This window comes from Macrobrachium nipponense, chromosome 9 (genome assembly GCF_015104395.2).
Source record: "Macrobrachium nipponense isolate FS-2020 chromosome 9, ASM1510439v2, whole genome shotgun sequence".
In the NCBI taxonomy this organism is placed as follows: Eukaryota; Metazoa; Arthropoda; class Malacostraca; order Decapoda; family Palaemonidae; genus Macrobrachium; species Macrobrachium nipponense.
Window position 1 is genome coordinate 63,194,954 of NC_061110.1, and position 27,847 is coordinate 63,222,800.

Below are 27,847 nucleotides of genomic sequence, written 5' to 3' on the forward strand. Positions count from 1 at the left end.
CATTGATCTCAGTAAGTTCATGTAAATATTTTACAAAAAACAAAATATCATAACTCAGAATTTTGTTACTGATTTTTTGGTTCTTAATCTGTTATGATATTGTCTGAGTTGTAATTAAGAGTCAGACTAAAAAAAAATAAGCAGCACCCAAGACTGGGCAAAATTTGAGGTTGGCCAATTTAATATAAAAAACACATCAGTGGAAAGAGGAAGACATGCAAATCCACAAGGTGTAAGAACCCTTTTTGGGCCTCTTATACAAGACAATAGTAAGTTTTACTAAGATATAGTAAATGTCTTTTTCTAAAAATTTATTTCATTTTATTTTGTAAAATTATAATTACAGCTCACACAATATCATAACAGATAAGAACTAAAATCAGAAACAAATTCTGAATGCATATATCTGTTGTAAAATATTTATGTTAATCTACTGAGATCGAAAATGCAGTAACTTTTTTAGATTATACACGTATTATATTCACTAACCGCCTACAGTCATTGATATGAGCCAGTGTAAAAGTTGTCCTTAGTAAATATATAGGCCATTCAAGTAATGGAACCTCTTTCCTACCCAATTCCTCCAAATCGATGGTGCGTAATATTGATGCTAACCAAGACTGACTCTGCCCACCACTCAAAAGCTGTTATTGTTACTCATATAATGGTATCAATCTGTTAAGGGTTAACAATGGATTAGGTTTTAATAACGTTATAACAACCTCTGTTTTGACACTGTATTTTTTGAAGTACTTTACATATGTAAGGAATACCTTCTGCTTGTACAATGTGTATAAATGCTTTTTACATAACTCACATTAAGTTCCTCAATTTCTGTCTAGTCTAGTTCATCAACTACATCTGACAGTCAGAGATACTGTATACTGTTTAAGTTCACTCATGAACACAAAATCAAGGAAAAATATACTACTTCTTACCTTCTACAAATATAAAAATAGTCAAGTTTATTACAATGCCTGATCTGTAAAGGGCATCAAATCATATAATTTCTGTGCAATATACTTATAACAATTTATTGCTTGCCTAACTAACACTCACTCTGCGTCTCCAAACATCTGATCAAGCTGTTTCTGAACCTGCGAATAAAGTGATGTCCATCACAAGCTTTTTCATTAGTAACACTGATGACACAGCATTCATTTCAGTCCTCATAGGTTGAATTTAAATTATTTTTGAACTGTTCATATTGAACCAAATGATCACTGTCCAATACTGATGAGTCTGGCTCAATTTTATCATTTGATGTGTATTTGTTCTTGGAAACTTCATCTACAGATACCAAACATCTATTTACATCACTAGTAGTTTCTTGGTTAAGAATGGTTACAGGGCGTTCTTCGTTATCCGACCTTGGAACATCATCAACAACTGCACTATGTAAAACAAGGTGTTCATTCAACTCATTCTCTTCAAAGAAAGCAGCTTCACAAATACCACAAATCCAGCAAGAACCATGAAGACTCCCATGACCTTTTTGTTCTGCATGAGCAGAAAACTTCTCCACACTACTGAAAATTTCTCCACATTCTGGGCATACAAAACTGTCGCTCTTATCAGGTTGAAACTCATTGGCAGTAACACTTTTGAAAGGTTCACCTAGATGACTTACAGTGGGTTCACAAATATCTTCCTTACGGTCCTTTGCATGGAAATCACTTACATGTTGTAGTAAGCTCTTGTAGGTGGAGCATCTGGAAAAAAAAGAGCAGTAGTAGTTTTAACTTGGGTACCAATTCCTCATTGTCATTATAATGTAATCCAAAATCTTTTGTAAAATAAGTGCATACTACAGTTGTAAACATCACATTAAAATACTTAGTTCAAAAGTAACTTTGGAAAAAGATACAGTGATTCAAGACTTATTTCTGATGTGCTCACTGTGCCAGTTGACAGAAAAACTAAACAACCAAAATAATATAACTACAGGTGGGTACAATTTGATTGTTGGAGTGGATGTTAGTTAATAGCACAGGGGAAAGGCACTAGCTTACTTGCAACTTCTTGTAAGTTTAATATCTGTCAAATTTTGAGCTCAAGTGCGGCTGCTCATATAGTCAATACCTTTCAAAGAAGTCCAACCAGCAGAATTTGGAGTTGGGAAATATATTAAGATTATGGTTTGTTTGTTACTGTAAGCTCTATAAATTACAAAACCCTTCATATTTTTGTGAGTCAAATTATAAGCATTACATTAGCTGAAGTTGTGCATGTTACACACACAACTTTCATGATACCTACATTAAATATGTAACCGATAAAAATAAAGAAGAAAATGTCTAACATTTCAACTACTCCCCAAGTACATTTCCATTGGCCTTTCATTATGGTGCACTGCACTCTTTTGATGAATAAGTAACGACTCAAAGAGATATATATATATGAAATCATTCCCACATCCAATATTTTCAGTAAACAGATGATGATTTTAACATACCCATTTGGGGTGTATCATTTTATTGCTTCAGTTGGTTCTTCTTGTTCCAGGATTTTTTTGTTTGAGAATTTGTGTACAATATATACATGCCAATCGGAAGTGACTTAACAAAAACAAATCTTTCATACAATAGGGGGCCCTATCACCGGTGAGAGGCTGTGCACTGAAGGTGTGAAGCTTATAGCTATGGGGTAGGGCAGAGGTGTGTTAAGCTAACTGTAGTTAACTAAAATATTCAGTCTGTAATATTACTTTATTATTACTACAGTAATAAAACAAAATTAATACCATGCAAATTTATGTCAAAATTCTAAGAGCTTATAGCTGTTGACTGACAATGTGAAGAAACTTCATCCTACTACCTTCCTAAAACAAAAACAGCCTCCAAATGACAGGAATTTGAACATTTTTATGATAACATCATTATTTGGACAATAAACTATTGATAGCGTTAGCTTACATCTTCAGCAGTCAAACAAAACTACTGAATAATACTTGGCTGACCCAGATGGATTCTTTCACCTGTTTTCCACCAGGCAGCATTGAAATATTTACATTATGACATTTTGGGATGCATCTTACCTACTGTTAAAGTTAGCTGACTACCACACTGAATGAGGATGGTGGGTTTAGTGCAGCTAGGGAAAATTCTTGTTTGTTGTATTGATCCTCCTGGTAAGTAATCTCACCAGATGGAAGCCCCACAGCAGAGTGTAAGGTCCTTGAAGCGAGAACTGTCAGGGGTTCCTTATAAGGAAAAAGGACTCCATCCCATAGAGTACTAGTGATTCGTGTGCCAGAGTCAGGGCCCATAACCAATAGTCCAGAACTAAAAAAACTACTACCTTCATATGTCAAGGTATCCTCCTATACACTAATGAGTACCTTCATGCTCCCCAAACTCAATAGTAAGTCTTAATAACCTACAGGAGAGAAAGGAAGATTCTCTCATACAGTATTTGGTTCAGGATAAAATTGTCTGTAACATGATGATGGGACTAAGGGCTTTACAATTCTCATAAAACATTTGATGCCTTGTAAACAAAGCAGGGTAAAACCAGTGAAAGGTTTAAAAGTAAATTAAAAGACATGCTTACAGTATAGACAATGTGATGTTTTATCATCAAATACAGTAGTACCTCGAGATACGAAATTAATCCGTTCCGAGGCGGCCTTCGTATAATGAGTTTTTCGTATCTTGGAACACATTTTGCATGTAAAATGGCTAATCCGTTCCAAGCCCTCCAAAAACACCCCATTAAATTTCATAATAAAGCTAAATTGACCTATAAACAATGAAATACTACAACAATTTGGACCATTCAATACCTAAATTAAGAATAAAAATCCAAACTTGTAAATAAAGTGTATAATTAGTGTACAAGAAATATTATTACTGTAACGTAAAATGTCGAAGCTTACCTTTCGAGTGAGGCTATCTCCGAAAGTGGCGGCAGAGGAGGGAGGAGGAGGAGGACAAACGGCAGATAATGTATGTACGTACGTACACTTAACTTACGAAAACACATAAAAAATTTAAGGAAAACTATAAAAATAAAATTTATGAAAAACATTAACAAAACTGTAACACTTAACTTACAAAAATCTAAAAATTACGTAATTTTTAATTTTTTTTATTTTTTTTATTTCTAACTTTTTTTTTTTTTTTTTTTTTTTTTTTTTTTTTTTTTTTTTTTTTTTTTTTTTTTTTTTTTTTTTTTTTTTTTTTTTTTACAGAATTTCAACTTCATCACCACTTTCAACGTTCTGTTTTTCATCACTTGGTTCTTCCTTTTTGCTTTCAACTTTCTGTTTTTTATCACTCGGTTCTTCCTTTTTGCTTACTCCTGCTAATGCTGAAGGCCTCTTTAAAAAATAACTATCCAAGGAAGATTGCTTCTGCCTGCTTTTGACAATGTTCCTGAAACGACTCAGGCAAACGTCATCGAACTGTCGCCAAGCATACGACCTGTGTGAGCCTTTTCGAGTGTCTTTTTTCTATGAACGATTGCACTTTATGAAAAGCGGCTCAAGACCTCCTTAATTTCTGCCGTTGTCATAGGCTCCTCCTCTTCATCGCCGCTGCTGGAGAACTCCTCTTGAACGACGTTATGTTGCATGGCCTCCAACTCCTTCAGGTCATCCGTCGTAAGCTCCTCTTGGTGCTCCTCGAGAAGGTCGTTGATGTCGCCCTCGTCAACGACCAGCCCCATGGACTTGCAGAGTGCAACGATCTCGTCAAGATCTGGTTCCAAAACAGTTTCGGGATCGTCAACTGTTTCGGACTCAGCAGCACCAGCTTCGCCCACGTCGAATCCCTCGAAGTCTCGGTCGGATACGGCATCGGGCCAGTTTCCTCCACGAGGAATTCAAGGTTCGCCTCGAAACCTCCTGCCATGCTTGGTCGATGAGTCGGATGCATATGACGATGTCAAAATGCTCCTTCCAAAATTCACGCAAGGTGAGGTTTGTGGTATCGGTGATGTCGAAACATCTTTTGAAAAGATGTTTCGTGTACAGCTTCTTAAAGTTCGCTATCACTTGCTGGTCCATGGGCTGGAGGAGAGGGGGGGTGTTGGGCGGAAGAAAAAGAATCTTAACGAAGGAATACTCTGCTAGGATATCTTCCTCGAGGCCAGGAGGGTGGGGGTGGGGAGGGGCATTGTCCAACACCAGCAGACATTTCAGGGGGAGGCGCTTCTCTTGCAAAAAACTCTTCACAGTCGGGCCGAAACACAGATTTACCCACTCGGTGAACAAAAGCCTCGTTACCCAGGCTTTTGCATTAGCCCTCCACATCACTGGAAGCTTCTCCTTCAACACTTTGTGGGCCTTGAAGGCTCAAGGAGTCTCGGAGTGATACACCAGTAGGGGCTTCACCTTGCAATCCCCACTGGCGTTCGAACAAAGTGCGAGCGTAAGCCTGTCTTTCATAGGCTTATGCCCGGGTAGCTTCTTCTCTTCCTCCGTGATGTACGTCCGACGAGGCATTTTTTTTTCCAAAAAAGGCCAGTCTCATCACAGTTGAAAACCTGCTGAGAACTGTAGCCTTCCTTGGTCATCATCTCGTCGAAAGTCTTCTTAAATGCTTTGGCCGCTTTCGTGTCCGAGCTGGCAGCCTCCCCATGACGCACCACCGAATGGATGTCAGTCCGTTTATGGAATTTCTCGAACCAGCCATGCGAAGCCTTGAACTCTGGGGTTTGCGTTGAAGTCCCTTCCCCTCCGTCGTCTTCCGCCTGCCCAATCAAATCGCCGAAAATAGCACTGGCCTTGTGAGCGATTGCCGTCTCCGTTACTGTATCGCCAGCGATTTCTTTGTCTTTTATCCAGACGAGGAGCCGTTCCATCTCGTCGTGCACATGGCTCCTCTTGCTGGACAAAATAGTGATGCCCTTCGATGGTGTAGTTGCTTTGATGGCATCCTTCTGTTTAAGGATGGTGCCTATTGTCGACGGATTACGGCCGTATTCCTTTGCGATCACACTCAATCGCATACCAGCTTTGTACTTCTTTATGATCTCCATCTTTGTCTCCAGAGACAGCATGCACTTCTTTCCGTGAATTTCAACTTTCTTGGGACCCATGACTACGTTAATTTACGTAAAGTTACACAAATACGTAATAATACAGTCTTCGCACAACACGATAATATGTACTGCAACGAAATCACTAACGAATTTACGTTACTAAACGAAATCGTTGGAGCGAACGAATGCCGAATGCGTACGGTAAAGTTTCGGGTGCGAAGTGGCCGAGCTAAGGCACGCCAACACGTACGTATAGAAGATGCATGATGGGAGGGATGCTGTCCAATCAGAGAGAAGGATCTCATGGCTTGGCTAGCATCAGGAACCAATGGGAGAGCAGGAGGATGGTGGCGAGTCTACGATAACTAAGATGGCGGCGTGCGGCGCGAGTTTCAAAATTGTTATGGGGCGAATCTCGGACTTTCAGAAACCTTTCGTATCTTGAAAACTTTTCGTATGTAGAGCAGTAAAATTTTTCGTCTTTGCTTTCGTAACTTGGATTTTTCGTAAGTTGAGCCTTTCGTATCTCGAGGTACTACTGTAATGGCAAATGATCAGAATTTTATTCTACATGTGCTGACTTAATTATGCAAAGTAGAAAAAGACAGCATTCTTGAATATGGGAGGGTTTGTGCTCCTAACAACACACAATAATTCTAAAACCAGCCCCTTCTTCAAGGATTTGGTCTTTCTAGATAAAAGCTTGAGGAACTATAACTGGACATAGCAAAGCTTCCTCTTCGCTACCTACAAAAGGATTTAATTAGGCACCATCATAAATCTGGATGTTTTTAGCCCAAAACAATGGACCCATTCAAAGCTTTATATGAAAGGGCTTGAAGCTCACGAATAAACTGTTGTAGCAATAGCTAAAAGGAAAAGTGTTTAGAAAGTTAAATTCCTAAAGAAAGCTTTCTCCGAAGGCTAAAAGTGGAGTATTGTCACATTCCATAAAAAATTATGACAGGAAAATTTTGGGGCTTCCAATTCAAAAGATGATTACAAGACCTCATCCAAAGTCTTGAGCAATATTGAAGTTAGTATGTTCCAAAACTGAAAACAACACAAAGCAATAATATACTGTGCAAGTATTTTAAGCCCTGGAACAGAAAGTGCTTTGTAAACCTGAGATACCAAAAGAATTTTTATCAGGTAATTTAAACAGGTACAGTCACTGGAAATCCCTCAGGACAAACATTAAGATCAATATATGGCCACTGTTGTTTCTATGGGGTCAGATAAAGCATACAGAAGTTTTGATAGAATTTTCTCAAATGTAGATGTCTAACAAATTTCCTCACTGACAGAAAGTGAAGAACTTCTACCACCAAGAAGCTGTGGAAACCGTTTTTAAGTGGAGGAAAAGCATAAGGGTCTAGATTCGACCAATCTCGAAGAAAGCATCAACTAACCATGCAAAAGATCCTGGCATGGAGCACAGTAAACTGGGTGCTTCATGTTTTGGGCAGTTGCAAACTGGTCATTATTCAGGGCTCCCCTAAGGGGATTACAACTTCTGACATAGTTGCAGATGAAAACCATTTTGTGTTGGTCTGCAATAACAAGCTTTGTGTTTCTTCCTGAGACAAACTGTGGCAGAAGAATGACATTTCTCTGCATGCCTGAGCAAATTTCTTTGATTTGTGCAGTACCTCCTTATGTAAGAACGAGATTGAATTGCTGGAGTAGACAACAATCATTTTGTCAATGATTAGAATGAGTTTAACCCTTTAACGCCGAAGGGTATAATAAAAATCGTCTCCCGTATGCCGTGGGGGTCTCGGAGTGAGCGCCAAAGCGGAAAAATTTTTTTTGTCAAAAAATCACAGCGCGCTTAGTTTTCAAGATTAAGAGTTCATTTTTGGCTCCTTTTTTTGTCTTTGCTTGAAGTTTAGTATGCAACTATCAGAAATGAAAAAAAATATCATTATCATATATAAATAATGCGATATATGATAGCGCGAAAACAAAATTTCATATATAATTGTATTCAAATTGCACTGTGAGCAAAACGGTTAAAGCTAACAAGTTAATTTCTTTATTGTTGTATTGAACACTAAATTGTGATCATTTAGGTATATAACAGATTGTAAAACGACCAAAGCAACACAGAGAAAATATTATCACAAAATGATGCATGAATTCGTAACGTGCCGACGTAAAAAAATGTTTTTTTCAAAAATTCACCATAAATCTAAATATTGTTCTAGAGACTTCCAATTTGTTTCAAAATGAAGATAAATGATTGAATATTATTATACTGTAAGAGTTTTAGCTTACAATTGCAGTTTTTGACCATTTCGGACGATTTAAGTTGACCGAATGTCGAATTTTTTTATATATTTTTTTATATGCAAATATTTCAAAAATGAGAAAAGCTACAACCTTCAATTATTTATTGTTGTATTCTACATGAAATTGCACACATTCTCATATTTAAAACTCTATAAAACGCCTAATATGAAATGGAGCAAATATTACGAGAATGTGACGTACGCATTTCGGAGATTTGCGGTGGAGAATCCGTGCGCAGAGGGAAGGATTTTTTTTTTAATTCACCATAAATCTAAATATTGTGATAGAGACTTCGAATTTGTTTCAAAATGAAGATAAATAACTGAATATTACTAGACTGTAAAAGTTTTAGCTTACAATTGCATTTTTCGACCATTTTGGTAGAGTCAAAATTGACCGAACGTGGTTTTTTTTCTATTTATCGTGATTTATATGCAAATATTTCGAAAATGAGAAAAGCTACAACCTTCAATTATTTTTGGTTGTATTGTACATGAAATTGCGCACATTTTCATATATAAAACTTTATGTGACGGCTAATTTAAGATGGTGCAAACATTACGACAATCGGACGAAAAAATTTCTTATTTTTTTCGGAAGTTACCGCGCGGACGTAAGGAAAATTTTTTTTTTTTTTTTTTTTTCATAAATTCACCATAAATCGAAATATTGTGCTAGAGACTTCCAATTTGTTGCAAAATGAAGGTAAATGATTGAATATTACTAGAATATAAGAGTTTTAGCTTAAAAATTGCGTTTTTCAACCATTTCGGTAGTCAAATTTGACAGTAGGTTGAAATTTTGGCACTTATCATTATTTATATGAAAATATTTCAAAACTGATAAAAGCTACAGCTATGGGTTATTTTTAGTTGTATTGTGCATGAAATTGCACACATTTCCATATATAAAACTTTATGTAACGGCTAATTTAAAATGGTGCAAACATTACGACAATCACACGAAAAAATTTATGATTTTTTCGGAAGAGTTACTGCGCGGACGTAAGGAAAAAGTTTTTTTCATAAATTCACCATAAATCGAAATATTGTGCTAGAGACTTCCAATTTGTTGCAAAATGATATTGTTATGATACAATAAAGTTTTGTACATACTTACCCGGCAGATATATACTTAGCTATAGTCTCCGACGTCCCGACAGAATTCAAAACTCGCGGCACACGCGACAGGTAGGTCAGGTGATCAGCCCACTCCTGCCGCTGGGTGGCGGGACTAGGAACCATTCCCGTTTTCTAATCAGATTTTCTCTTCCACCTGTCTCCTGAGGGGAGGCTGGGCAGGCCCTATATCTGCCGGGTAAGTATGTACAAAACTTTATTGTATCATAACAATATCATTTTTGTACATGCAACTTCCCTGGCAGATATATACTTAGCTGATTGGCACCCTTGGAGGAGGGCAAGAGACAGCTACATACTAAATATATATAATAAAAAACAGGAAAACAACATATGTTGTAGGTATAATAAAAAACCTTGGTTCCTACCTGAATGGGCAGAAGACTTCATGGATACTGTCTATGAGTCTGCTTGCGTCAAGAGCTTCAGAGAGGATGAGACCTGTGACTGATAGCCCTTCTGGATCTTGTCAATGGGGGCTGGCCCACTTACTTGACAGAGCCTTGTCTTGGATTGTGCCAATGGGGGCTGACCCACTTACATGGCAGAGCTTTCACCTGTATCGTATCAACGGGGGCTAACCCTCTTACATGACAGAGCTTTAGGTACTAAGATACTACAAGGAGCACAACAACCAATCCCGACCACCTGACCACGCTAACATGTTAGCAATTAAGATTTGAAAGGGGTCCACTTCCAGCACCCTCTTCTAAACAACCTAAAAAACACATCACAAATCACTAAAAACGCTAACATAACTAAACCAAATAGGATTGGCTTCAGCTCCCTGTCCCAGCAACGAATCCGCAGATATGTATGCTCCAATAGAGAAACACTTATCATATGTTACTCGAATGTATCTTAAATAATGGGATGCGAACACCGAGTTGCATCTCCAGTATGTAGACTCGACGAGAGTCTGGAGAGACAAGTTCTTATGGAAAGCCAAAGAGGTAGCGATGGCTCTCACCTCATGAGCTTTAACTCTTAGGAGCTTGAGGTGCTCGTCTTCACAGGCTAAGTGGGCTTCTCTGATTACGTCCTTGATAAAGAAAGCCTGAGCATTTTTAGAGATGGATCTCTTAGGATCTCTAACCGAGCACCATAAACTTTCCTTGTTACCTCCCAGTTTTCTCTTCCTCTCCAGGTAGAACTTGAGGATCCTGACTGGACACAGAGTCCTCTCTAGTTCTCTTCCTGCCAGTGAAGAAAGTCCCTTAACCTCGAAAGTTCTCGGCCAAGGTTTCGAAGGGTTTTCGTTCTTAGCGAGGAAAAGGGGCTTGAAGGAACAGATTGCTGAGTCCTTCCTGAAGCCAACTGTGTCTTCCAAAGCTTGGAGTTCACTTACCCTCTTGGCTGAGGCTAAAGTGAAAAGAAACGACGACTTCCTGGTCAGGTCTCTGAAAGAAGCTGTATGTGGAGGTTCAAATCTGGGGGACATTAAATATCTTAGAACCACATCCAGGTTCCAACTGGGTGGTCTAATATTCTTGGTTTTTGAGGTATCGAAGGACCTGATTAATTCATGGAGGTCTTTGTCTTCTGCAATATTTAGGCCTCTATGCCTGAAGACTGAGGAAAGCATGCTTCTATATCCTTTAATTGTGGAGACGGCCAGGTTACAATTCTCTCTCAAGTAAAGGAGGAAGTCGGCTATGTCTGTCACAGAGGTACTGGACGAGGATATCTTATGAGCTCTGCTCCATCTTCGAAACACCTCTCACTTCGACTGGTAAACTCGAATGGTAGAGGCTCTCCTTGCTCTTGCAATCGCCTTTGCAACTCCGCGTGAAAAACCCCTCGCTCTGACAAGTCCTTCGATAGTCGGAAGGCAGTCAGACTGAGAACGGGGAGGTTTTTGTGGTATCTGTCGAAGTGGGGCTGTTTGAGAAGATCGCTCCTGAGTGGAAGCGATCTCGGAAAATTTATCATCCATTCCAGTACCTCTGTGTACCAGTTTTGAGCTGGCCAGAGCGGGGCGATCAGAGTCAGTTTTGCTCCTTCTGCTGCTACAAACTTTCTCACCACTTCCCCTAGGATCTTGAATGGGGGAAAAACATACCCGTCTATCCCCGACCAACTGAGAAGGAGGCTGTCCACTGCTACCACCCTTGGGTCTGAGATTGGGGAGCAGTAGTTTTCCAGCCTTGCGTTCCAATGTGTGGCGAACAGGTCTACGTTCGGTCTTTCCCAGAGGTTCCAAAGTCTGTTGCAGACCTCTGGATGCAGGGTCTATTCCGTAGGAAGGACTTGCTCTTTCCTGCTCAGAAGATCGGCCCTCACATTCCTTTCTCCTTGTATAAACCTTGTTAGGAGAGTGATGTTTCGCTCTTTGGCCCAAAGCAGTAACTCCCTTGCTTTCTCGTAAAGGGAGAAGGAGTGAGTTCCTCCTTGCTTCCTGATGTAAGCTAGGGCTGTGGTGTCGTTGGCGTTGACCTGCAACACCGATCCCGAGATCTGAGCCTTGAAGTGCAGGAGTGCCAGATGAACTGCTGCCAACTCCTTTAGGTTGATGTGCCAGGACAATTGTTCCCCTCTCCAGGTGCCTGACACTTCTCTCGCGCCTAGAGTGGCTCCCTAGCCCGACTCTGAGGCGTCTGAAAATAACACTAGGCGAGGGCTCGGAGCATGAAGGGACACGCTTTCGTTGAGCCTGTGCGGGTTCAACCACCAACGGAGATTCTCCTTTATCTTCTCTGAGCGAAGGAAGGAGTCTGACAATTTTTGGGACTTCTGATCCCAATTCTCCCTCAGGCAAAATTGCAGGGGCCTTAGGTGAAGCATTCCCAGAGAAATGAACTGTTCCATCGAGGAAAGGGTCCCCAGCAGACTCATCCAGTCCCTCGTGGAACATCGTTCTTTCTCTAGGAAAGCTGCTACTTTTTGCAAGGAGCCATCTCGTCTTTCCTGGGACGGAAATACTTGAAAACCCAGAGAATCTGGGACTTCTCTAGGTTTACTAACAGTCCTAAGGACTGGGTCAACTTCAGAGTCAAAATCAAGTCCTCCAGACAGCGAACTTCCGACTGGGGCCTGAATCAGCCAGTCGTCTAGGTACAATGAGATCCGAACTCCTTCCAGATGTAGCCAATGTGCTACATTTTTCATCAGGCCTGTGAACACTTGCGGGGCCGTCGAAAGCCCGAAGCACAGAGCACGAAACTGGAATACTTTTCCTCGTACCATGAACCTCAGGTATATCCTGGAAGAAGGGTGGATTGGAACGTGGAAATATGCATCCTGAAGGTCCAGGGACACCATCCAGTCCCCTGGACGAAGAGCTGCTAGGACAGAGGATGTCGTTTCCATCGCGAACTTCTTCTTTGTTACGAAAAAGTTCAGAGCGCTCACATCCAAGACCGGTCTCCACCCTCCTGAGTTTTTTGGTACCAAAAACAGGCGGTTGTAAAACCCTGGGGAATGGACCTCTTGTACTTCTTCTATTGCCTCCTTGTCCAGCATCTGGCTCACCAGATGTTGAAGGGCTTGGTTCCTTACCGGATCTTTGTATTTCGCTGTTAACTCCCTTGGAGTTGTCGTCAAGGGAGGTTTCTCCCTGAAGGGGATCAGATATCCTCTCTCGAGGATAGAGAGGGACCAGGCGTCCGCCCCTTTCTGTGCCCAGACTTTGTGGAACTTTAAAAGTCTGGCACCTACTTTTGTCTGGAGGACTCCTGTCTCACTGGCTCTTAGCGAAAGATCTTCTCGAAGACCTTCCTCTCTTCTCTGATCGTCTGCTCCTAAGAGAGGCTCTAGGGGCGGACCTTCCTCGAAAGGTCTGTTGGAAGGGAGCCTTCTCCCTCTTGGTCACCGGGACCGCCGGCTTCAATCTTTTGGCCGATTGAGCCAGAAGATCTTGAGTGGCCTTTTTAGATAAGGACCTCGAAATATCTTTTACTATCTCTTGCGGGAAGAGGTGACTCGACAGGGGCGAGTACAAAAGAGCGGATCTCTGTAGAGGAGACACGGACTTGGCTAAGAAGGAGCTGTACACAGCCCTCTTCTTAAGGATGCCCGATCCGAAGAGGGAGGCGATCTCGGTGGACCCATCCATCACCGCTTTGTCTAAACACGGCAATACGCTGGCTAGTTCCTCCATGTTCACGAAGTCAGGCTCCTGTGCCCTCTTGGCCAGAGCTCCTAGAGCCCAATCCATAAAGTTCAAGACTTCGAGGGTGCGAAAGAGGCCCTTGAGGAGATGGTCCATCTCACACATCCCCCAAGAAGCCTTCGCAGACAGAAGAGAGCGCCTCCTTGACGAGTCTACGAGAGAGGAGAAATCTGCATCAGCAGAAGAAGGCTGTCCCAATCCCATGGACTCTTTGGTGTCGTACCATATGCCTGGTTTTCCAGCAAGCTTGGACGGTGACAAGGAAAAAACCGTCTTCCCTGCTTCTTTCTTGGAAAGAAGCCAGCTCTCTAACCCTTTAATAGCTTTTCTCATAGAAAGAGTAGGGCGCATCCTGACGAAGGAGGGGGACTTTGACAGCTTAGTGCTTGAAAGCAAAGATCCTGGGGAAGGAGGGTCAGCCGGGCGAAGAGAATCTCCGAACTCTTGCAGGAGGAGAGACACTAGTCTCATATAACCAGAGACCCCCGCGTCCTTAGGGGATTCCTCCTCTGAAACTTCCTCTATAGCCGCTGCTGGAGAAGAGGGCTTTCTAGGCAAAAGGCTCTTAGAAGGAGAGGCGCTTTTCTCCCTAGCCGAATTCTTAGCAGGAGAACAGAGTCTCTTCCCAATGAGTGCTCTGTTAGGAGAAGAACGAGTCTCCACTTGCTGGAGCTTAGCAGGAGTACGGCGCCTGCTACCATCCTTGGTTCTGAGAGGATCCTGGAGCTTCTCAGGGTCCTGGTGCCAGCCAGGAGAGGTGCTTGCATCCTTGAAAGTGCGCCTGACAGGAGTAGGGCGCCTACTGAGTTCAGGGCTCATGTCCGTATCTTGGCGCCTGCCAGGAGAGGCGCTTGCGTCCCGGTGGGGGCGCCTGGGAGGCGACATGCCCCTGTAAGGAGAAAGGCGGTTGCCTTGATCTCAGCGCCAGCCAGGAGAGGAGCTTGCGTCCTTAAGAGGGAGCCTGGATGGGGAGATGCACCTGCCAAGATCCTGGCACCTGCTAGGAGAGGCACTTGAGTCCCTTTTAGGACGCCTGGAAGGCCTACTATTCCCTCTATTCCTACTAGGATTGGGGAGCCTCTCAGGCTCTAGGCGCTTGCAAGGAGAGGAGCGTCCATCCCTTGCAGAGCGCCCGGAAGGAGAACGGGGTCTGCTACTTCCAGGGAAGTTATGCTGCTCCTGGCGCCTGCCAGGAGAGGAGCTTGCGTCCCTCACAGGCAGTCTGGAAGAATCAAGACGCTCACGGGGAGCACGGGAAACATCTGAATCCAGGAGGCTCTCAGGCTCCTGGCGCCTGTCAGGAGAGGAGCTTGCTCCCCGCGACACTCTCCTAGAAGGTCGCACGAGGAGAGGTGCTTGCGAACAGAAGAGGGCCTGACAGGAGAAGACGTACGGCCGTGATGAGAGGAGGCATAAGAAGCCGAAGGCTTTGCTGGGGAAGAGTGCCTTTCAGGAGAAGGGCGTCTGCCTGAGCCAGAGCAAAGGCTAGAAGCCGATCTCTTAAGAGAGCTCTTGATCGGAAGGGAGACATCCTTCTTTCGAGATGCGCCCCTTCGACAGCGAGCTTACCAGAGCGGACAACTGCTCTTGGAGGCCAACTAGGAACTTCTTCGTCGTCGAACTAACTCCTTCCGGAGAGGAGTCAGGAGATCTTAGAGCTCTCTTCTTCTGTGAAGGAGAATACTCCGGGAAGGGCTCAGGGCTGGAGTCCAAAGCGTCTCCTCCAGGAGGCTTCCAGGTTCTCTTGAGAGGGCGAGACTTGGACAAGGAACTCCACCCGCGCCTAGGCGAGGACGAATCGGAGTCCGAAAAGCACTTCCGTAGGATGCTTTTTCTGTAACTATCCATGGCAGCCTGGGAAGAGTCTACAGGTTCTGCCGAAGGGACGCTTGACCGTTGGGGATACTCTACATCCTCCATGCGGCTGTCAACATTCCTCCTCCCCTGGTCTTGGGAGTTTGGAAGCGGTCTAGGCCTAGGGGCAATGCGGAGTCGGTCACAGATGCCCCCTCCACTGCACTGGGGACACTGCACACATCACTGTCCTTACCTTTTTCCTTCATTGCTCGTAGCTGCGATTGCAAGCTTCGGATCGAGGCTTTCATTGCAGCCATCTCCGAAGACGAATCCACGGGTTCGCTGCGGGGGGAAGGGGCTGAAACCATATTAGAGGCAGGAGAATCTACATAAGAGTTAGGAGCTACTTCCTGATCAATTGAGCAGGACCTACTAGAGCTTCTGACGGAAGCCTTCCTGACTCTATCTTTCTCCAACTTTCTGATATATGCAGCCAAATTCTTCCATTCTATTTCAGTCAGACTTTCACACTCTACACAGGTGTTAGCTACTGAACAAACATTCCCCCGACATTTTACACAAACAGTGTGAGGGTCTACCGAAGCTTTCGGTAGCCTCACCTTACATTCCTCTTTCACACACACCCTAAACACAGGTGTCACGTCAGACATTCTTAAGAAAAATCCAAATCAATATCCAAAAAGCGGTCCACAAAAAGCGTATGCCAAAGCTAAAGATCAAATACGTCACCAAAGGTCAACCAGAAAATCCTCAGTAAGCGAGAAAGAATTTCAATGCAGGAGGAACCAACAACAATGTTGTCGGAACCGGCGACAGAGAAAATCTGATTAGAAAACGGGAATGGTTTCTAGTCCCGCCACCCAGCGGCGGGAGTGGGCTGATCACCTGACCTACCTGTCACGTGTGCCGCGAGTTTTGAATTCTGTCGGGAGGTCGGAGACTATAGCTAAGTATTTATCTGCCGGGGAAGTTGCATGTACAAAAATGAAGGTAAATGATTGAATATTACTAGAATATAAGAGTTTTAGCTTACAATTGCGTTTTTCGACCATTTCGGTAGTCAAAGTTGACCGAAGGTTGAAATTTTGGCACTTATCATTATTATATGAAAATATTTCAAAACTGATAAAAGCTACAATCATGAGTATTTTTGTTTTGTATGCTACATGAAATTGCGCACATTTTCATATGTAAAATGGTGCAAAAATTATGTCAAAGTGACGAAATAATTTCTGAGATGTGTCACTGATACTTTTTAGTGCGATAAGAAAGAAATTCGCGCTTGCGCGCCTGCATAACGATTGTAAACAAAACAACGCCTTGATCCGTGAGCTCCCAGCATCCCCCAAGGCGCGTGATTCAAAAGTTTTCACCTGGTAGGCCTCATAAGTATTTTTCTGCAAATTTTTAAAAAAACTTTTTTTATCGACGTACCATACGTCCAATCGGCACCCGACAGACAATTTATGTCGACGTTTAATACGTCCAATCGGCGTTAAAGGGTTAATAGGTGCATAACAATATTATAAGAATGCTGTAAATCATTTTTACCATAAAAAATTAGTATTAGGCACATACACAAATATGAAAAAATATTAATACGTTACAATATAGGGTCAACAGAAAAAAACCAGCAAATTAGTGAAAGTTCCTCGTGGAAAAGTGAACGATGTCACAAAAATCTGTGACAAAGTGGACCGCTTAAATGTGAAATGCGTAAAACCAAGGGAGCACTGCAAGTTAAAAAAGCATAAGAGAACAACATAATTATCGTTAATAACATAATAATCGTTGCTTAAATGCTACAGCCATAAACAACTGAATGAAAACAGTCGTTTTGCTATAACAACCAAACTGAATCTGATAACATTTGTTTGATAGCACTTCAGCCATTATACAATAGTAAATAATTACCATAATTTTGCTACCAATGGCATTAATTAAGTAGAATTGGACTGATATATTTTTATATTATACATTTATTTGCTATGGAGAAAACACCAGCATGGAAATATAGTACTGATAAATTTAAACTGCATTTGTAGCTGAAGCTGAGAAAACAAGGTTCACACTGCTAATTATCATGCATCAGTAACATGGATGAAACTCGACCGCAAATTATAGTGGAGAACAAGTATATTAATAAAAAAGGCTGGGCATGAAAGAACAGATTTTACTGTTGTTTTCAGGCCAATAAAAGATAAATGCATAAAGCCCGTATTATGATGAAATAGGGTAAAAATAGTGAAATTGACCTGCTAATTTTTTTTACACAAAAATGCATGCTCCCGGCGCCATCTATTAACGGAAAAAAATAAATAAATAAATAAATAAATAAATAACTACTAAATCTACTTCACAAGAAGACGTATTCAAGTTATATCTCAACTTTAAAACACTTCACATAATAAAACATAACCTTGACCCATATAAATAGTTATCGCTCTGAATTGAATTAAATGCAGCGAAATAAACTTAGCTCCATCAGCTGACTTTCCAAAACAAAACATGATCGGTTTGTTTGTATTTTATAATACAAAAGCAACACAAGACTACATACAGTATTATTGGATACAGCAAAGTAAAGGGTAACTTTTTTAAAAGCCAAGGAAAAGATGCATACTCATTATTTTTGTATTTTATGAGAGGTCTCAGCACTTTGGCTAAGCCGCCGATAACCAGACAACAGTGATATAAACCCTATGGAGGGGAAAACCAAGTTATGAATATATTGAACAAGCGCCGTAAAACCGAAATGCCTGTAACCGATACCAACGGTAACTGGGGGCTGCCTGTATTAGAGTCCAATTTATAGTTTTCAAAGTTGCTGAGATTAACAGTGACTCCTGATGTCCTTAAAGTCTAAGTTTAGCCCTGATAGGAAGAGGGGCTAGGAAGGGTGGTGACATCTAAAAATAACCAAAAACTATAGTTATTAGTTTCTAATCTATAACTTTTGAGGTCACTGAGATGAATAGTGACCCTCCCAATGACAAAGTCTGACAACAGCCCCAATAGGAAGGGGGTTTGAGAAGGGATGAAAAATCAAATGACAAAAATACAGGTATTCTCCTACTTACGATGGGGTTAGGTTCCAAAAAACCCATCGTAAGTTGAAAAAAATCATATCTCGAATACGTATAGCCTAGCCTACACTACACAGTATACATATACATATACGGTATAGTAATTATTAATATCAGCTAATTCGGGTGGTTCAATGCAGATTGAACTTATGAGAAGTATAAAAAGAAATTTAATAATAAGAACAAGAATCAGACTGTAGTGTAAAGGGTACTCACCAAGATTCGGTCCGTTGTCGGCATACGTGATCGGCGTCAGGCTGTTCATGGCTACATAAAACTAAAGATCGGAAGAGGAGGAGGATGATAAAGCAGCAGGATCATCAATTCGCTCCTCTTCAGATAGAATTTCTTCTTCTGTTAGTTAAGGCATTTCGAGGAAACAACTGTTCCGAAACGTACAGGATCGAGTCTCAAGTGAGGGGGTAGGGCGGGGGAAAGGTGAAGGCACTGGAGTCGTTCTCTTGAAGAAATAATCCATTGTAGGTTGCACAGTGTGTTTTTTTCACTCTTCATAAATTAATCGGTAACATGCAACATTGTCTTGAGGAGCCCTCTGAACTTTGGCAAACCGTTCCTCGTCCCCATCCATTTCACTTAAAAGTTTCAGTCCTTGTTCAAATAAAGCAAATGCCTCTGCCAGTTTTTTTAGTCGTAAATGTTCGCTCCGGCTCTTCTTTTATTTCTTCTTCCTCTTCTGCTTTTTTTTTCTCTTCTGTAAGTGCAATTGAATCCTCTGCCGTTAGCTCTACATCTTGCACATCTATAAGTTCTTGGATATCTTCCTCATCAATTTCTAAATCTAAACTGTTCCCAAGTATCAAGATCTTTTTATTGATTTCCACTTCTTCATTCTGATCGTAATCTTTAAAGGAGTTCACATACAATTTTAGCAGATTTTTCCAGACCCCATTCATACACTTTCTTTACCTCCTTCCATGCCCTTCCAATGTTCATAATGGAGTTCAAAACACTAAATTCTTTCCAGAAAGTTCTGAGATCTTTCTCCTGATTATCCGTAGCCTGAACAGCCTGGCCAAACACGTTCCGAAGATAATACACCTTGAACGTAGCCACAGTACCCACCCTGATCCATGGGTTGTATGTAAAAAGTTGTTTGGTGGCAGAAACACAACTTTTACAATCTCGTTAATATCGCCGATGTGTTGAGGGTGGCCAGGAGCATTGTTGAGAATCAGAAGAATTTTGAAGGGGATGTTATTTTTCCTCCAATAATCTTCCACTTCCAAAAGGAAGCAGTGAACGAACCAGTCTTCCAACAGCATTGCTGTCATCCACGCTTTTTTATTATGATGGTAATGCACAAGAAGTGTATGCTTGTCAGTGTTTTTCTGAGTGATAAATCATAAAGGGCTCAAGTTTATACCCAGCCACATTTCCCCCAAGCAAGAGAGTCAGTCGATCCTTGTATGCCTTAAACCCGGGCATCGCTGTTGCTTCTTTATGGATGTAGGACCGTTTTGGCATACGCCTCCAATAAAGTCCGGTTTCATCGACATTAAAGATTTGCTCTGGCAAGTACCCTTCATTAACGATGATCTCGTGAAAAGCATCCTTAAACTTAGCTGCTCCGTCGGCATCAGCACTTACTGCTTCACCGCTAATTTTCACACTGTGAAAATTATGGCGGTTCTTGAAATGACAAAACCATCCAGCACTTGAAGCAATCTTCCTGGTAGCAATAGCATCAAAAGTCCACATTAGTGAATTGGGCTCCCTTAGATGGGGATGAGATATCACACAAACTGCTGATAATCAATTATTGTTGTCCCCTGGTCCATCATTCCTGGCCAAGAATGACAATTATCTAAAGAAAACTCAATTTACCAGACAGAACAGTATGCTTAGTTTATGAACTAAAGTTGTAATTAGAGGTCAAGCAAACATCCCAGAAGGTCCAATTTTTCTACATACTAGCACGAACAAACCACTCTCTCTACAAGGGCTAAGAATAATTTTAGTGTCTCTCATTCAAAAGGCTAAGCCACATTCCTTTCCTAGATCACATGATATTAGAAAAGTAAGTGTACATCATTGGCCTTCATCAGAAATGTATCTTTCAATGAGGTTTCTGAATTTGCAGGGTGGGCAACAGTCAGTATTCTTACAACACTACTGCCATGAGCTGAAACAAATTCGACTACACTGTGTATCAGTAGGTGGTATGGTTAGTCCTGACCCCATAGACGCTATAGCGGAAAACCAGGGGTTTTCCTAACAGGTGGGTATGTTGACTACCACTGGAGGAGGTGCTTCAACATTGCAACCATACCCAGCATGCTTAGGTAAGTCATCATAGAACTTTACACTAAAAGTGTATCTTGTCGATTAGTTTCGTTCTCTTTTTTACTGAAACTTGTGGCTTGATCTCGGACCGGAAATTATATAGTTTTAATTTTGTGACACTTGAGATGTAAATTTTGGGAGCTTCAGGTTTTTGTCACCTGTCAATTTCTTTGTAATGCTCCTTTTGAGGACAAATCAGCGACTACGTTATCAAAAACCAGATATAACGTAGGATAACCTATTTTTGGTGGTCGCTGTTGAGTCCTCAAAACCCTCCCACTTCCCTGACAAAGAACCATGGGATTTGGGTAAAGGTTCATCCTGCACCGGCCAACAGAGTAATAGTTCTTGCTCTTTTAACCAGCCCGATCATAAAACAAGATGGCTGATGTGCATGCACAATAGTCACTTCTGCAGTTTTGACGTAGGAAAATTGGGTACAGCTTCGCTGTAGACAAGATAAAATGCCTTTTTGTCTTTGAGTCCATTATACTCTATCACTTGTCATAGTGTTTATCATTATGGCATAATACCTGGCTGCAAGACCAGGTTAAAAGACATTTCTTTGATATTAGTCTAGTCACCATGGGGTGCTGGCACACACCATGGAGGGTAACTCCTTTGAGGACTCAACAGCAACTATCAAAACAGGTATTTCCTACATCAAAACTTGTTTTATTCCTCAAAGAACAGGTAATATCTACAAATAAATTAACCCTTAAACGCCGAAGCGGTAAAAAAAAAAATTGTCTCCCGTGTGCCGGAGGTGTTTCGGAGTGAGCGCGGAAGCGGAAAAAATATTTTTATCAAAAAAACACAGCGCGCTTAGTTTTGAAGATTAAGAGTTCATTTTTGGCTCCTTTTTTGTCATTGGCTGAAGTTTAGTATGCAACCATCGAATGAAAAAATTATCATTATCATATATAAATAATGCAACTATTATGATAGCGCAAAAACAAAATTTCATATATAATTGTATTCAAATCGCGCTGTGCGCAAAACGGTTAAAGGTAACAAGTTACTTTTTTTCGTTGTAATGTACACTAAATTGCGATCATTTTGGTATATAACACATTGTAAAACGATAAAAGCAACACTGAGAAAATATTATCACAACATGATGCATGAATTCGTAATGCGCGGACGTAAAAAAATATTTTTTTTTAAAATTCACCATAAATCTAAATATTGTTATAGAGACTTCAAATCTGTTTCAAGATGAAGTTAAATGATGGAATATTACGATACTGTAAGATTTTTAGCTTACAATTGCAGTTTTCGACCATTTCGGACGAGTTAAAGTTGACCAAATGTCGAAATTTTTTTTAAAATTTTGTTTTATATGCAATTATTTCGGAAATTATAAAAGCTACAACCTTCAAATATTTTTCCTCTTATTCTACATGAAATTTCACACATTTTCATATATAAAACTCTATGAAATGCCTAATATGAAACGGAGCAAATTTTCCGAGAATGCGATGTATGCCTTTCGGAGACTTATGGCGGAGGATCCGCGCGGGGAGGGAAGGAAAGTTTTTTTCATAAATTCACCATAAATCGAAATATTGTGCTAGAGACTTCCAATTTGTTGCCAAATGAAGGTAAATGATTGAATATTACTAAAATATAAGAGTTTTAGCTTACAATTGCGTTTGGCGACCATTTCGGTAGAGCCAAAGTTGACCGAACGTGGTTTTTTTTCTATTTATCGTGATTTATATGCAAATATTTCGAAAATGAGAAAAGCTACAACCTTCAATTATTTTTGGTTGTATTCTACATTTTCATATATAAAACTTTATGCAACGGCTAATTTAAAATGGTGCAAACATTACCACAATCGCACATATGATTTTTTCGGAAGAGTTACCGCGCGGACGTACGGAAAATGTTATTTTTTTTCATAAATTCACCATAAATCGAAATATTGTGCTAGACTTCCAATTTGTTACAAAATGAAGGTAAATGATTGAATATTACTAAAATATAAGAGTTTTAGCTTACAATTGCGTTTTTCGACCATTTCGGTAGAGTCAAAATTGACCGAAGGTTGAAAATTTGTCACTTATTTTTTATATGAAAATATTTCAAAACTGATAAAAGCTACAACCATGGGTTGTTTTTAGTTGTATTGTGCATGAAATTGTGCACATTTCCATATATAAAACTTTATGTAACGGCTAATTTTAAAATGGTGCAAACATTACCACAATCGCATGTATGATTTTTTTTGGAAGAGTTACCGCGCGGACGTAAGGAAAAAGTTTTTTCATAAATTCACCATAAATCGAAATATTGTGCTAGAGACTTCCAATTTGCTGCAAAATTAAGGTAGATAGTTGAATATTACTAAAATATAAGCGTTTTAGCTTACAATTGTGTTTTTCAACCATTTCGGTAGAGTCAAAGTTGACCGAAGGTTGAAATTTTAGCAATTATCGTTATTTATATGGAAATATTTCAAAACTAATAAAAGCTACAATCATGAGTATTTTTTAGTTGTATTCTAAATAAATTGCGCACATTTTCATATATAATACTTCATGTAACAGATAATTTAAAACGGTGCAAAAATTATGTCAAAGTGACGAAATAATTTTTGAGATGTGTCACTGATACTTTTTAGTGCGATAAGAAAGAAATTCGCGCTTGCGCGCCTGCATAAAGATTGTAAACAAAACAACGCTTTGATCCATGAACTCCCAGCATCCCCCAAGGCGCGTGATTCAAAAATTTTCAGCTGGTAGGCCTATAAGTATTTTTCCGCAAATTTAAAAAAAAACTTTTTTGAGTCGACGTATGGTACGTCCATTTGGCATACGGGAGACATTTTGACTCGGCGTTTAAGGGTTCATTGGTAACAGATTACATCACAGAAGACAGATTATTTTTAGGCCTATAAATCATTTTGCAACATAGAGGCAGCTTAAACAGAGCCTAAAACTTCAACATTCAAAGAAAACTTGTTATAATTCATATTCCCATTCTAAAAATGTTATGACTATTGAGCTTATATTAGGTCTACTGTTATATAATGCTGCAGACGTAGTTATGTTGACCAGTCCAAGGAGCAAGTTAAGTGAACTGTCATTGGTGGCACTGCTAACCTTATCAAACAGTACTATGAACTGAGCAACATAAAAAAAAATCAGTTCAAATCACTTAGATTACGAATTATACCAATGCATTACAGGGATCATATTTATATAACCATAAAGAAAATAGTGCTAGCTGTGAATTCACAAACTTTTGACATGTATTTGGCAATGCCACATTGAGTCTGAAAATCTGGACGATACAAAACGAATCATGTCACATGAGATTTGAGCATCACTGTACATAGAATGAGAGTACCTCAAAAAGACAACTCCAGCACTGCACAGCATAATTCAAATATAAAAAAATAAATCAACTGTATTAGTGAGAACAGATTAGTAGTCAAAGGAAAAATTGAATGCTGTGTACAATAAGCAATCAGATCACACAACAATGGTAGTTTTAATTCAATCTACTAAGACAAGAGAAAAAGACATTTATGAATAAATAATACATTTTCTAGTAAATTACTAACAATACTATCCATTGTTGGATTCACTCATACTTTCACCTGTCAAGTCAACTTTGAAATGCACTTTAATGAATCAAGAAAAGCTCAAATAAAACTTACTGAAAAGCACAGAGATCGCATGTCCAGCACAGGCTGCTATCTTCAGACAATTTATCAGGATCTACTTTACTTCCTTTAAATTTCTGAGGACTGGAGTTCTTGTAGAAAGTTACTAAATTCTGTCTCTGAAAGTTTAAAAAATGAAATCTGTAAAACCCTTTAATAATTCTCTGATAAAATAATAAAATAATAATTTTAAAAAATTTTGCTTATTACAAAAACACATACTGGTATGGAAAGGTCAAGCACTGGGGACTGAGGTCATTCAGCACTTGAAAGGCAATTGAGAGTAGGTAGGTCTGAAGACAGTAACAAGAGGAAACCCTGGCAGTTGCACTATGACATAATTATGATGTGTGGATAGCAAGTTGAAAGAAAGATATGAACTGAGGTACAATAAAAGGAATGAAAGGGGTCGTAGTTAGGGGCCAAAGGGTCACTACAAATAACCTTTATTGAGTGTAGTCGCTATTTCGTCCTCAAAGGAGTTACCATCTATGGTGTGTGCCAGTGCCCAATGGTGACTAGACTAATATCAAAGAATTATCTTTTGGCATGGTCTTCTACCTGTGTATTGCATCGCAATGATAAACACCATTGACACATGATAGAGTAAAATGGACTCAAAGACAAGAAGGCATTTTGTCTTGTCTTCAGAGAAGCTGTACATATTCCCACATAAAGACTGCAGAAGTTACTATTGTGCGTCAGCCATCTTGTTTTACAATCCGGTCGGTTAAAAGACCAAGAACCATTACCTTTCTAGTCAATGCACACTAGGTGTATCCAGTAAGTGCTCTTCATTTGAGACATTTCAGTCTCCACTTTTTTCTTTGAGGGTCATGGAACAACCAAAATTTGAAAGTTAAGTGCTTATTTTTAAACTTTAAGAGAAAAATATTTTAGTTTGAGACTGTAGAACAAAGGTTGTTTTGAATAATAGAAACTGGACTTTGTTTGGCCAGCCTTTGTTTGGGGAGCACATGGTTGGTGCAATACATGATCCTGGCTAGACTTTTTATGAAAGTGGATATTATTAAAAAATTTGTTATTCCTTTTGGAAGTTTTTAGCTAAAGAATTGTTCCACAATTTATTATCAATTTTGTTAATCTTTACAGATAAAGGTGTCTACAATTTCCTAGATGTTAGCTTGTGAGGACAGATTGACAGGTATGTATTTGGGTACTGATGCTTTATTGCCCAACCACGGGGTACACAATGACAGGTGTGGACTGACAAGTAGTACCTAGGTCAGGCTGACAGAGGTCCGAACGCTGAGGCCAACAATTTGTTTCTTTACAGACATATAAATGATAATATGCACATACACAGTCTGTGTACACATGATATTTGTATTGGCAGAAAGGCCAAAGAATTCTACATTGATTGATATACATGGGAACTTAGCAAGTCATTGAAATGATAATAAAAACATCGGAGCCACGTTGCCTTTACAAGTACTCCAACCCCCACCCCCCCCACCCCCACACAAGACAATTATTATGAATAAAGTTTGGAAAATTATATTAAATTAAATTAAATGAGGAACTTCTGGTCGTGGTATCTTCGTGGAGGCAGGAGTCGACTCCTTGTCGTAGAGATCAGTTGTTGTGGGGCGTTATCGACTGCCGAGTCCTTTGGCATTTTGGCTGATAGGATGCCTCCCCGGTGTGGCACCTGAGGGGTTTGACTGTCACCGTGGGTGTCCACAGCCGCATTTGGGCATGCTTGGGGCTTCGGGAGCAGCCTTGTTTTGTGGAGGTATCTGGGGTGCATGCTGGTTTCTTCCCTGGTGTTGTTGTCGTCCATCAGGAAGGAAGGTTTAACCTGTCGATATAGACCCAGTCTATATCGACAGTGTTTTGGTCCTGTTGAAGAACATTTTCAGGCAGGGTGCGAACTTTCTTGCGATTTCCTGCAGTCTTGGAATAGATATATCTGATCGGCCGCACCTGTGGTGAAGAATTTGCCAGGTACAGCTAATGCTTCGCCGTTTGCTTTTGGTGTGGTGCACAGACCCTGCAGGACCCAGGGTAGCTGTGACTTCCAGTTTTCGTACGTGCACGGTGCCATCAGGGCAGCCTTTAATATTAGAGCGGTGGGTCCTCTCCACCATGCTGTTGGCTGCAAGGTTGTATGTGGTGGTGCTGTGGAGCGTCGTTCCCACCAGGCGAGCCAAGGTGGCCCACAGGTCGGATAGAAAGACAGGACCGCAGTCTGTGGTGATGTCGTCCAGTACGCTGAAGCGGCTGATCCAGCTTGAGAGAAGGGCTTCTGCACATGCGCTAGTAGTGGCTTCTGTCATAGGAGTCGCCTCGGGCCACCTTGTGGATCGGTCGATGGTAGTCAGGAGGTGTATCTGGTGTCCCCTGATTGAGGGCAAAGGCCCACAAAGTCGATGTGGACGTGAACGAACTGTCGCCTGGGATCCTCCTGATCCCGTGCCACATGAATTTTTCAGTCATCAGCCACGTCATCGTTCGTCCTGATAGATGAAACAGTCCATGTGTCACACTGGTAACCTAGGATTATATATCCTAAAGGTGATCTAAACAACATGGATTACCTAAAGTTGAAGTGATAAGATTCTACGAGTTGATAAACTGGCTAGACAATTTTCATTTTATATAAACTGCATATTTAGCATGATCTAAATAACCCAGGACTAAGTAGTACCTAATATTAAGTGGTAAAATTTTACTTAACATCCTATCAGACTAACTTGTTAGCCTAGACCACGTAAAATAAGACTAGTAGAAAATTGGCAACCAGTGCCAGATGAGATATATAGTAGCCTGACCTTGAGGCTACATTTTAAGTACAAGTAGTCCACAGTTATCGACAGACTCCGTTAATGGGAATCCGGTTTTATGGGGTTTGTCTAGTGCCATAAAATCTGCAATTTATGGCACCATAACATACCAAGTTTCGGTTATCGGTGCCATAAGGTGCCAATAATAGTTATGGCATCATAAACATACCTAAAGGAGGTAACATTAACCAGTTATCATCAGCATTACCCAAATATCGGCAATCATAAGCGCCATAATATCACCAAATAAATCACCAAGTTTCGTTTAATGCCGTTTTTCACTTTTCAGCATCTTGCCAAAAACGAAACCCCTACAGATAACTAGGGACTGCCTGTATTTGTGTATTAACCCTTAAACGCATACTGGACGTATTTTACGTCAACGAAAATTGTCTGTCGGGTGCTTAATTGACGTAAAATACATCAACGCTAAAAAGTTTTTTAAATATTAGCTGAAAAATAATTATAGGCCTAATTGGCAAAAAATTTTGAATCCCGCGCCTTGAGGGATGCTGGGAGTTCATGGATCAAGCTGCTGTTTTGTTTACAAGCATTACTCAGGTGCGCATGCGCGAATTTCTTTCTTCTCGCACTAAAAGGCATCAGCGACACATCTCAGAAATTAT

The 27,847-nt window shown here is 40.5% G+C and overlaps 1 protein-coding gene across 1 annotated transcript in view; it reads right to left on the bottom strand.

Moving 5' to 3' along the window:
• Positions 1-1,162: 1,162 nt before the first annotated feature.
• LOC135218082 (zinc finger protein 516-like) overlaps positions 1,163-27,847 on the bottom strand; it is an 82,878-nt gene continuing 56,193 nt past the window's right edge. The window contains exons 3-4 of the mRNA XM_064254225.1: positions 24,409-24,533; positions 1,163-1,712 (exon numbers count right to left, since the gene is read on the bottom strand). Coding sequence (XP_064110295.1) covers positions 1,163-1,712; positions 24,409-24,533 — 675 coding nt within the window. The remainder of the gene's footprint in view (positions 1,713-24,408; positions 24,534-27,847) is intronic.